Here is a 13,015-nt window from a genome sequence, read left to right on the forward strand (position 1 = left end):
GATGTGGCCTGGGCTTAACCCTCCTTGGGCCCGGGCGCTGGGGACAAGGCTCCACCGGGGCCCGGGGAGGCTCTCCCCAGCCTGGCTAGGGTTCGGAAGGTGGGACGGGGCCCGGGACTTGAGCTCCGGCCGGCCAGCCACGGGGTGCGCGAGCCCCCTGTCGCGCAGGCCACCAGAGGGTCCGGGTGCTGGGGACGGGGCTCCACTGGGACCCGGGGAGGCTCTCCCCAGCCTGGCTAGGGTTCGGAAGGTGGGACCGGACCTGGGGCTTGAACTCCATCTGGCCAGGCCCCGAGGGTGCTGGTACCCCTCCGTCCTGCAATCCGGCCGGGGGTCCGGGGCGCCAGGGACGGAGGTTCCACCCGGGGCCCGGGGAGGCTCTCCCCAGCCTGGCTAGGGTTCAGAAGGTGGGACCGGACCCGGGGCTTGAACTCCATCTGGCCAGGCCCCGAGGGTGCTGGAGCCCCCTGTCCCGCAGGCCACCAGTGGGTCCGGGCGCTGGGGACGGGGCTCCACCGGGGCCCGGGGAGGCTCTCCCCAGCCTGGCTAGGGTTCGGAAGGTGGGACCGGACCCGGGGCTTGAACTCCATCTGGCCAGGCCCCGAGGGTGCTGGAGCCCCCTGTCCCGCAGGCCACCAGTGGGTCCGGGCGCTGGGGGCGGGGCTCCACCGGTTCCCGGGGAGGCTCTCCCCAGCCTGGCTAGGGTTCGGAAGGTGGGACCGGACCTGGGGCTTGAACTCCATCTGGCCAGGCCCCGAGGGTGCTGGTACCCCTCCGTCCAGCAATCCGGCCGGGGGTCCGGGGCGCCCGGGACGGAGGGTCCACCGGGGGCCCAGGGGAGGCTCTCCCCGGCCCGGCCTAGGGTTCGGAAAGCCGGGACTGGGGCCGGGGACCGGGCCCGGGGCTTGAGCCCCGTCCGGCAGGGCCCAGTGGTGCGGGAATCCCCCCTCCGTCCTGCAAGCCGGCCGGGGGTCGGAGGCGCCCGGGACGGAGGGTCCATCAGGGCCCGGGGAGGCCTGAAGCCCCGGAGCCCTGCAGCCCCAGAGACCTGCAGCTCTGCAGCCCCCGGAACCCTGCAGCCCCAGAGCCCTGCAGCTCCGGGGCAGGCAGATTGGCGTCATTTTGGTCCCGGCCATCTGGTCGCCCCTCTCGCCTCGGCCATCTGGTCGCCCTGGAAGTCATGATGAGGTGCCATTCGCCTCCCGGATCCCAGCGAGGGCTCCAGGAGGTCGGGTACTTTCGCGCCTTGGGTCCCCTCTGTCACCTCGTGTGCACAGATTGCAAGAAAGTCAGGTAATTTCCCTCCGGATTACTAGGGACAGGGTACGCCCGGACACCCCTCCAAGGCTGGTGGTTCTCTGCTAGGGGGACCAGATGGGCTATGCCTGGGTAACACCTCCCTAGGCCACCCGGGGCTTCCTTCCTCCAGGCCAACGGCTTGTCAAATTGCCCAGGACGGGCTCCATGGCTCTTGGGCAGTCCTCCCCCGGGCGTCCGGGGCTCCATCCCTGCCGACGGCATGGAAAAGTGCCCGGGACGGGCTCCATACGTCCCGGGCAGTCCTCCCCCGGGTGTCCGGGGCACCCATCTCCAGGAGGCCAACAGCATGGCAAAGTACCCGGGACGGGCTCCATGGGTCCCGGGCAGAACTCCCCCAGGCATCCGGGGCTTCCATCTCCAGGCCAACGGCAGGTCAAAGTGCCCAGGACGGGCTCCACGGGTCCATGGCAGTCCTCCCCCCCCGGGCGTCCGGGGCTCCCTTCCCCAGGCCAACGGCATGTCAAAGTGCCCAGGATGGGCTCCACGGGCCCCGGGCGTCCGGGGCTCCCTTCCCCAGGCCAACGGCATGCCAGAGTGCCCAGGACGGGCTCCACGAGTCCCGGGCGTCCGGGGCTCCCTTCCCCGGGACACCGGCTTGTCAGAGTGCCCATGACGGGCTCCACGGGTCCCGGGTATCTGGGACTCCCTTCCCCGGGCCAACGGCATGCCGGAGTTCCCAGGACAGGCTCCACGGGTCCCGGGCGTCCGGGGCTCCCTTCCCCGGTCCGACGGCTTGTCAGAGTGCCCAGGACGGGCTCCACGGTTCCCGGGCGTCCGGGGTTCCCTTCCCCGGGTCAGCGGCATGTCAGAGTGCCCAGGACGAGTTCCACGGGTCCCGGGCAGTCCTCCCCCGGGCGTCCGGGGCTCCCTTCCCCGGGCCGTCGGCAGGTCAGAGTGCCCAGGACGGGCTCCATGGGTCCCGGGCAGTCCTCCCCCCGGGCGTCCGGGGCTCCCTTCCCCGGGCCGACGGCAGGTCAGAGTGCCCAGGACGGGCTCCACGGGTCCCGGGCAGTCCTCCCCCGGGTGTCCGGGGCACCCATCTCCAGGAGGCCAACAGCATGGCAAAGTACCCGGGACGGGCTCCATGGGTCCCGGGCAGAACTCCCCCAGGCATCCGGGGCTTCCATCTCCAGGCCAACGGCAGGTCAAAGTGCCCAGGACGGGCTCCACGGGTCCCTGGCAGTCCTCCCCCCCCCGGGCGTCCGGGGCTCCCTTCCCCAGGCCAACGGCATGTCAAAGTGCCCAGGATGGGCTCCACGGGCCCCGGGCGTCCGGGGCTCCCTTCCCCAGGCCAACGGCATGCCAGAGTGCCCAGGACAGGCTCCACGAGTCCCGGGCGTCCGGGGCTCCCTTCCCCGGGACACCGGCTTGTCAGAGTGCCCATGACGGGCTCCACGGGTCCCGGGTATCTGGGACTCCCTTCCCCGGGCCAACGGCATGCCGGAGTTCCCAGGACAGGCTCCACGGGTCCCGGGCGTCCGGGGCTCCCTTCCCCGGTCCGACGGCTTGTCAGAGTGCCCAAGACGGGCTCCACGGTTCCCGGGCGTCCGGGGTTCCCTTCCCCGGGTCAGCGGCATGTCAGAGTGCCCAGGACGAGTTCCACGGGTCCCGGGCAGTCCTCCCCCGGGCGTCCGGGGCTCCCTTCCCCGGGCCGTCGGCAGGTCAGAGTGCCCAGGACGGGCTCCATGGGTCCCGGGCAGTCCTCCCCCCGGGCGTCCGGGGCTCCCTTCCCCGGGCCGACGGAAGGTCAGAGTGCCCAGGACGGGCTCCACGGGTCCCGGGCAGTCCTCCCCCCGGGCGTCCGGCGCTCCCTTCTCCAGGCCGATGGCAGGTCAGAGTGACCAGGACGGGCTCCACGGGTCCCGGGCAGTCCTCTCCCGGGCGTACGTGGTTGTCCGACAGATTCGGGCAGATGTGCTTTTACGAACCGGATCGGAATCGGCCCAAATAATAATAATAATCCACATTTGTAAGGCGCACAATCACCCGTAAGGGTCTCTAGGCGCTAGGGGCCGTCGGGAAGATTAAGCAAGCTATTGCCCAGAGTCACCTGGTGCTGGGCTAATCTGCCGCCGGTGCCGGGGATCGAACCGTGATCTCCAGATTCCGTAGTCAGCCTCCCTAGCCGCGGCGCCAGCTATTTCCCAGAGTCACGTGGTGCTGGGCTAATCTGCGGCCGGTGCCGGGGATCGAACCCTGATCTCTGGGATGCTCGAGGGTTACTACGCGCTCTACAAAAACCTTAAATAAAAAAATCTCCAGATTCCGGAGTCAGCCGCCCTAGCCGCGGCGCCAGCTATTTCCCAGAGTCACCTGGTGCTGGGCTAATCTGCCGCCGCTGCCGGGGATCGAACCGTGATCCCCAGATGGGGATATCCCAAAAATCTGGCATGGATACGGCCCGCCAGGACAGGTTTGGGCACCCCTGACATAGACTCTCCAGCTTTTTCTGGGTTCTAAGATCATGGATATTGGCGCCAAAAGGCAGCCTTAGCATATGTTTGGCAAAACTCATTCTCTGAAGGTGATTGGTATGAATGTGTGAAGAAAGAATACAGTAAACATAATAAATAAATACATTTTCTTTGCCATGATTATGAGAAAAAGAAACCGTCTAAAGCCCTGGCAGGCAGGCTTGAAAAAAGTTTTCTCCCTATAATAAGCACTGTGTGCCAGAAGAAGGTAACGTTGACCATTGAGGGTCCCACGCACTGTCAGAGAGATCGGGGTGGTGCCCCAGCCCAGGAGTGTCCAGAACTCGCTACACGAGTGACCAAATAAAGCCCTCGCCGGGAGCTCCAGGTGACAACTGGCAAAGGCGCCCATGTTGCAGGTAAACCCTTGGTGGGTAACTCCGCTCCGCCAGAGGAGTTTGCGGAGATTTGCCTACTCCGCGCTCCGCGATTAAGTCCTTCTCAGCGGTGAAGAGGAGTTAACCGCTCCCTCCCCCCTTCCAAATACTTTAAAAATAATAAAAAGAAGGCACTTACCTGTGTTTCTGTCACCTCCCTTGCCTGGCCGCTCTCCTGACGTTTTAGAACTCTGTCAGCGCATGTTTCTTTTGTGGAATACACATTCCTAGACATCCACGCCTGTGAAGGCTCTGGACTGCTTGACTTCAGGAGGGATGGGCAGCAGAAACACGTGTGATGGTGCAGTCTGGTGTGAGCCCAGGTGCACAACTCTGGATCTGCCCAAGTCCAGGTGGTACAGCACCCTCTCAAGGCCGCACTCACACACGCTGAGGTCCAGGTGGGCGGGGCCGTGTACGCACAGTGGCAGAAGTGTGCCCCCAGGCAGCAAGCCCTCAAGCTTGCAAAGTGGGTGTGTGCACATATTCAGTACATGGCACCTCTGTGAAGACTGCCAACCAGGGGGCACATTAGTGTGTGGATGGGGTTTATAGGTAAAGTCACTGGAGAGAGGTAGGTGAGAGTACAGCACTCACTGAGGGTGGATGAAGGGACATGCTCCTACCTGTTCATTTGAAGGGAGAGACCCATGTAGAGAACGCTCGTCCGCCCACGATGTGACTGGTAACACAACTCTTGTGTCGTTAATAGTTTACTGAACTCTGATCAACCAAATACAAACTTTTCCCAATGACATTGCCCCCATAACACTATCACATTAAAAGTAAGGCTCCCTCTTTTCCGTTTTTACTGAATTTTACAGATAAATACAGACAGAAAACATTAATTTTCTTGTCTGTATTTATTTTTAAATGTGGATAAAAACGGAAATTGGGTTGCTTTTGAGTAATTCTAAATAATGTCTGCCATGACTGCCAGGCCAATAGATATGTAGATTGATAGATTGGGGGGTTAAAAAAAGGGAATTTTAGTAATGAGGCTTTAGCAGCAGTAGATATGCACAAGGCTGATACCGAAATTTGCACAGCTTCAGATAAGTGCACTGATTATCTTCTGCAGGTGTTCACAGCACTGAAACCTGCCAGGCATTCAAGCATGAGTGCATATTTATCGGTTAAATAAATGTGGAAATATACTATTTTCAGCTTAATTTTTCCACAAAACCCAAAATAAATATGAATAAATACAGATAAAATTAGCAAAAAGAAATATGGATAAATACAGATGGAAATGGCAAAAATAAATACCATAAATTGGGAGCCCTCATTATAAGTCAAGCTTGTCAGAGGGATCCATCACCCCACTCATGGTCCAGGTCCCACAGGCGTGAAATAAATGAGCCTGAGCCATCGAGATACCCCTTACCTTCTCTTGCCAGCAGCCTGAGATGGTTAGGAGGTTCAGCAGCTTCTCTCAGGTGCAGACATGTGCCTGCCACTGTGTCATCATGCACCAGTGATCTGGCCTGACCCACAGGGCCAAGAGGTCCTCTGCAGCACTCATGGCTTCACTCACCACCCCTACAGTTGTGTTGTCGTAGGGTCTGCTCCCGGCCAGGTCACTCATGCAGTGACTTCTGGCACTTCTCTACGGTGGGGTACATGGCCAACCCCATTGGACTATGCTCAGCCGTGGTATCTGAACTTCCCTTATCCTCACAGATACGCCACTGTCCGTGCAGATAGAAGCTCCGTGGTGGTATGCTGGCATTGCAATGGAACACGCATGAGTATGTAGTGACCAATCACTGCAAAGCGGAGGCGGCAAGCTCAGCCTGGGCTGGGCATCACAATAGTACAATCCAATCAGGGCGAACCAGCGGCATCAATTAACATAAATAAACCAAATCATACTGTTTGTAGGGCACTTGAAGACTGAACACTTCAGTAACACTTTTTCCCAGACCTGGGTTACTGTTTTTTTGTTCCAGCTTCGGACAGCTTTTCAACAACTTGGTAGGCTATTCTTAGGTTAGGCATGAACTCTGCAGCATCATTTTGTATGAAAGAAGCAGTGTAAAATTAAAATAATAAAATATTCACTTGCAGAGCTTTGGTCAACAACCTGTTTCGGCCACTGCTGTAGGTGAGCTGCTGGCTAGACTATTGGCACTTATGCAGAAGAAGCCCTAGAGAATTGCACACTGGATTTTGTGCTGTTTTACGTTACATTATGGAATGTGACATTGTGGGATGTATGTCGTTACTACGCATGCATTTACAACGCATGCCTTTACGACGCAACTTTTACAACGACTTGTGTTGGGGGGCGCTGGATAGTGAATAATTTAATTTACTATTCCAACTCCAGTCCCCGTGGATAGTAGGGAAGGAGTTGGATAGTAAATTAAACTATTCCCTATCCTGGAGCGCCCCCCAGCGCAAGTCGTTGTAACGACTTGCGTTGTAAAAGTTGCGTCGTAAAGGCACAGCGTTGTAAAAGTTGTGTAGTAAACGCTGTTCCCCGACATTGTGCTATGTAGTGCTGGGTAACTTAATGTGTCGTCATTACCTTGAACAGTTCCGGGGCCTGCTTCTTGAGTTTCTCCATTTTCCACTCATTTTCACAGGGGTTGAGAGAGGAGGGTGGGGCAGTGCAGGAACACTTGCAGTCTGTCCCAGAGCTTACTGTTTCCACAGTGTAGAAGTCTTCCACCCTCAAGCTACCATCTCTGATCCTGCTGCAGGCGTCTTTAGTCAGTGGGCGCAGAATGCACTTGCAGCGGCAGTCCGACCCTTCCGAAGTCATTCGAACTTGGTCAGTATCGCCAAAAACCTGTTAAGACAAATAATGGAAATACTAACTTAAGAAAGACTGAAAGAAGTCCACAAAGAGACCTAAAATTTAAAATAACTTAGGGGCATCTTATCAAGCACGGCGGCTAAAGCGGCGATAATGGGCTTGATAATACACCGTAGAGAATTCCCATAGAAGCCCATGTTCACACCAGAACATGGGCTTCTATGGGAATTCACAAGAGCGTATTATCAAACCCATTATCACCGCTTTAGCGGTGATAATGTTAACGTCGTTTCTTGATAATATGCCCCATGCAACTCTATTACTTGGCCAACATCTCTGTCTCAGCCAGCAGTGCATACTTTATTGCTAGCAAATGTTTGGTCTGTGGCTGCACCAATGAATTCCAGTTGGGAATAATAAGGCAGGGGAAACATACTTGGCAAGAGCCTGGCTGTCTGTTCAAATCCAGGTCCAAGAATCACTCTTCAGTTTTAACGTAATTTATGCGCTTCCTCTTTCATATTCTTCTTTATAACTTCTTAAATAAACTGAGGTTGTGGTTTATCTGGATCAAATGCAACGGCCGTTCTCATCTTATTTAATTTATGGGTTGGACGTTGTTCCCACATGAGGTTCCAATCACTAGCAATAGAACCACAACATTCAGATTAACGCGTCTATTGTGAGCTGTGAGAGCTGACTTTTAGCAAGTGAAGCGTTATTAGAACATTGAGCGTTATTAGAACATTGGAATGTTGGGAGCTCCATTAAAAACCCTCGAGTAGCTCCGGGCTTATAATGGATGATATAAGCCTGGAACTCAAACATTCCAATGTTTGTCTTCATACTTCTCCCTTTTTAATTTCAAACATTCTACCCTTGGTAGGTGGAATGTTCCAATAGCCTTATATATCAGTGCTTCCATATTGAGGAAACAGATATATGGGGCTTATTTACGATGAAGTAGTGCAGAGCGGAACCGCAAGCAGTTTTGCTGCCTGGAGCTGCGTCATTTAAAAAACAAAGGGATATACATATTTACAAGAATACAGCACACCCCTGTGCTTTCCCCTGCGCCGGCGAAAACAGCACGCATGCACCAACACAAGCACCCATGCACCATGGTTCAAGAGTGCCTGCGCTGGAGGGATGATGATTGTTGTGCAGGAAGGGACACCTTCCTGCATAACAACAATCATTAATGGTGTTTTGCTCCTTCTATGTGTGCTGCAGAATGCTCACAATCTCACATTTTCATTGACTCCAGATAGAACCGTGCCCGGGACCCTACGGGTGATGCCAATAATTCTGACCAGGGCGGATGTAGTGTATTTTCACTTATGATCAGTGGATCCAGGAAGTCTTAGGCTCCAGCTGGAACCAAGAGTCGATGCCAAGAATGTTTGCCGACATGTCATTCTTCACATGCTGCTGGGCATTAACAGCTGTTATTTTACCATCAACCTAGTAATGCACTCTCGTACATTTACCTAATCTAAGGGTGGTCAACTAACAGCTGTTAACACCCTCAGCAGAGGGCAATAAAGCTTGATCTCAGTATTACAGTCTTGGTGAAAGTGCCTTCTCTTCCTGGCACGTTCACCACGGATTCCACACAACTCAACCATGCATGCCCACAGCCCTTGGATTGGTTGAGGCATGAACACTTTTTTCACTTTCTGGGATTTGTATGTGAGGCCACAAATGGAGGCAACTTGAGGACTGGCTCCGCCTCAGTTTTGTCAGTTTTGGTAAACAATAGAGTTGTTTGTATAGTTATTCTCAACATTGGGCATTCGCCACCCCAGGTTTTTCATAGCCCCGAGGACATTGGCTGCAGTGATGGTTCTATCTTGGCTACTGCCCTAAATATGGGACTGTTTATTCATTGAAAAGTCCTCAAACCTCCCCTATCTTCCACCCCTTTGCACACATTCAAGACTCCGTGGACAGCACGTGACCACTCTGCAGACACCCGCGCCAATCAGGACAGGCCCTCAGCCATACTGAGCCAGGAGTACACTCACGGCCCCTCTGCCTGCAGGCCTACAGCTGACCCAAGGCTGTTTCATTCCTCTGAGCCCCTACATTTAAAGAAAAAAAAATCACACAAAAAATGACTTTGCACCTCTTTCTGCAAATTATGACAACAATCTAGATGGATCCAATGATAATCTGGATCTGCTCGTTACTAAATAATACCTTTGTTTTCTATAGCCCTCCATTCCACACGTCTGGCGCTACTAAGCACTGTACATAGCCTGTCACTAGTTCCCAATTAAGTCGTACTCAATTTATCGACCTCAGAAGGATGGATGTCTGTGCCATCCATGCTGGGGTTTGAACCTGTGATTTGTCAATCACTGTGGGCCCGATTCACAGAACTAACTTAAGACAAAATCCTAAACTTACTACCATTTTGGTATTCACAGAAGGCACTTACTCATTTTGGTATTCACAGAAGACACTTACTCATTTCGGTATTCACAGAAGTTAGGAGTCCTAACTTTCGGACTCCTAAATGCCTTCTGTGAATACCAAAAGTCTTAACATTAGGATTTTTCTCAACTTTACTACTACTAAACTCAGTGGCGTCACTAGGGGGATGCGGGGGGTGCGGACCGCACCGGGTGTCACCCCATCATGGGGTGACACCAATCTGGTTACGTACGCTGGCTGGCTGGCTGCTCGCTCTGCACTGCAGACAGACAGTGCAACTGCAGCCTCACCTTAGTCAGTGCTTTTCTTATAGTGCAAACACGGTGCGCACCTGCTGTGCCTTACAAATTAAAATATTGCTGTGCCAGTCAGTGCAGTGAGTGCAAGCTGCATCAGCACGACGTCACCACGCACGCACGCACCACCTATAGTGGCTGGTGTCGTGATGTGATGATGATGGTGCGTGCAAAGCGGATGCGCGGTGACGGAGTACGCAGTTTGTGGGTCCGACGGCCCTGGGACAGCCCCCGCGCGCCACGCTGTGCTCCTCTGACGCGTCGCGGCGGTCCCGGCCGCGGGCCTGCACCAAGTCTGTGGGAGGAGACGCAGTCTGCAGCGCAGGGGAGTGTGTCCGGTGGGTGCGCTGCTAGAATAAAAGAATTAATATATATGTCACCTGAAGACGTTCTGATATCTCGATTCGCGAGGAGCGCCGTCGTCTCCTCCCCTCCCCTTCAAATTTGGGACTGACTTGGGTCCGGACTCGGAGGCCTAGGTGAGAGTCGACTCAGTCGAGAAATATTATTTATATGAATGAAGTAATGTATTGTTGAAGTTAGAAATGTGGCACTCTCATAAGGGTCAGGTGCATTGCAAACCAATGCCCATTCTGGCACTAAGCAGAGTTTTTTTTTACTATCTTGTTTTTTGTTTCATGATGATGTCCACCTCCTCAGATTTGCACAGCGACACCCTCACCCACCAGAGTGAACTTCTAGCGGTCCGGTCTCCTAATACCTCACACCATAGGCAGGGTCACTGAATTATGCGGCAGGGCCAGGGAACACCAAACTTTGCGGCAGGGTTGACAAAATTATGCGAAAGAAAATGCAAATTAGGCTGCATAATATGTCACTTTTTAATTTTTACAGACGGTAGTAATGTATGTTACCGAATTACTACAAGTTTAACATCCAAATACAGAAACAAGCAACTGAAAGTTGACCAGTTATCTGTTGTGAAGGGCCTTCTGCGATGCACCAGAACGTCCGCACGTTTTTACCAACGTTTGACCTATTTAAACTAGAAACATTTTTTTGTTTGTTAAAATCTGCAGATTATGCAGTAGATGATGGATTATGTGGCAAATGCAGCATATCCATAATTTGGCAAAAAAAAGCCTCTGCTGCAGAATCGCATATTTCCAGTGTTCCTGACCATAGGGGTGAGAAACAATAAACGCGGAGGTAAAATATGTCCACACACACAGACTACTAGGTAGGCCCACACATTTGGGATGGACAGTTCTAACTGCCTCTATGCAAGACTCTCTCTCCTTAAGGAGCCTGGCATGTCTTTCTGACAGATTAGAATATCTCTGTCAGTCTTTAACGGCGGATATTAAAAGCTCTTTCTGTTAGCTCAGGTTTATACTCACTGCGCACGTGAGCAGGTGACAATCCTATAAGGCTTATCTCATTTTACTGATAATATCCTGTCTTCTCAGAAGTCTAGACCCTACGGCCTGGAAGGGTTTCAATTAAGAGGCTCTGGGCCATATTATCAAGCCTGTGCGATAAAATTATCGCTGCTTTATCGACAGGAAACTGCCGCTAAAGTGGGGATAATGGACTTGATAATAGGCTCTATGGAATTCCAATCGAAGCCCATGTTAGATGTGAAGGACATCTAGCATGAGCTTCGATTGGAATTCCATAGAGCCTATTATCAATCCCATTATCGCCACTTTAGCGGCAGTTTCCTGCCGATAAAATGGCGATCATTTTATCGCCCAGGCTTGATAATATGGCCCTCTGTTCTCAGACAGAAGAAAGGGGGTGTGCAGCTTCGATTTAAATTCCAATTCAGTGACATTTTCCAGTGGCACACATTCCATTCCACACACACAATCAGATCGCAATCGCATTACTCCCAGTTCCCAAGGCCGGCCCAAGAAGACAGTCACACTCACACAGTGCTATAAAAAAGGAGAACTTTAAAGACGTGTCAATCAAGGAACGATCTAATCATGATTTATTTCAGAGCTGGTGTTCGCTACATTATTTATGTGCGTTGCTGTTTGTCTTTCTACTCTTTGGAGGTCGGAATTGGTACTGATGGTAACTGCATATCCCAGATGGCACCTTCTATGGCCTTTGTAAATATAGGACCTACATTTACAAACGTTACTAAGGATTCTGTATGGTCCTGTTATTTGCCATCTGTGTCCACTTGTGGACTCGGAGCGGAGGAGGTCCATGCGGTAAGTCGTGAGGGGGTGACACCATGAGTTACCCGCACCGGGTGACACCAACCCTAGTGACGCCACTGACTAAACTGAGAAAAATCCTATGTTTAAGACTTTCGGTATTCACAGAAGGCATTTAGGAGTCCTAAAGTTAGGAGTCCTAACTTCTGTGAATACCGAAATGAGTAAGTGTCTTCTGTGAATACCGAAATGAGTAAGTGCCTTCTGTGAAGACCAAAATGAGTAAGTGCCTTCTGTGAATACGAAAATGATAGTAAGTTTAGGATTTTGTCTTAAGTTAGTTCTGTGAATCGGTCCCTGTATGTTTTAGCACCCCGGGGCTTCTTTATGAGATGTTGGCGTAGGGCAGATCAGCAAGACATCTTGCTGCGCTGCCCTATGCCAAAGTGACAGGGCAGTAATGCATCCTATTTAAGCAATTCAGCGCATTCCTATGCTTTCTCCCTGCGCCCTGCGCTGGCGCCGTTTCGACAGCCTAGCGCCAACGTAGGCACCCGTCCACAAGGGTGCCTCTGGTGCATGCAGGACTGTTTTTGTACAGGAAGGGCCACCTTCCTGCACAAAGACAATCCTAAGAGGCGTTTTCCTCTTTCTATATGTGCTGCTTATTGCAGCACGCATGGAAAGAGAAAAACAAGCATTTGCAATGCACTAGGTCTCGCATTTATGTGAGTTTCGTAAATGCGACACCTATTGCATTACAAATGCTAGTTTATAAAAACGCACATGCCGTGCTTTAACTTTAATATCTGTTTTGCCCCTTTCTTTAGACGAGCTGTGTCTAAGAAAAGGGACAAGGCCGCCATTAAAGTGAAAGCGCAATATGGGGCGCTTTTACAAATAAAACACTTGTTTGCCACGCCCCTTTCCTTAGACTCTGCTGGTTTAAGGAAAGGGGCGGGCCGACATTAAAGTGTAATTTTGGCATAGGGTAATAAAAAAAAAATTGCTAAAATAAAATATGCGTCTGCGTTTGGCGCAGCAAGTAAAGCAAAGGCACGGCTGCCACTATTAGCGTGGCGTGACATGCTATGTGAAAAAAAAGAATGAAGCTGTTGCGAGTAAGCGTGTCATGCCTGCAACAGCAGGCATGCGAAAACCATTAAACGAAATAGTGCGCGGAGGCAGTAATTAAAGCCTACCGAGCAACAAC

The 13,015-nt window shown here is 52.8% G+C and overlaps 1 protein-coding gene across 1 annotated transcript in view; it reads right to left on the reverse strand.

Moving 5' to 3' along the window:
• Positions 1–13,015, reverse strand: part of OLFML2A (olfactomedin like 2A) — a 294,077-nt gene that overhangs the window by 163,471 nt on the left and 117,591 nt on the right. Inside the window, exon 2 of the mRNA XM_078641829.1 lies at positions 6,705–6,968. Coding sequence (XP_078497955.1) covers positions 6,705–6,968 — 264 coding nt within the window. The remainder of the gene's footprint in view (positions 1–6,704; positions 6,969–13,015) is intronic.

The sequence above is a fragment of the Lissotriton helveticus genome, chromosome 5_1, assembly GCF_964261635.1.
Source record: "Lissotriton helveticus chromosome 5_1, aLisHel1.1, whole genome shotgun sequence".
In the NCBI taxonomy this organism is placed as follows: domain Eukaryota; kingdom Metazoa; phylum Chordata; class Amphibia; order Caudata; family Salamandridae; genus Lissotriton; species Lissotriton helveticus.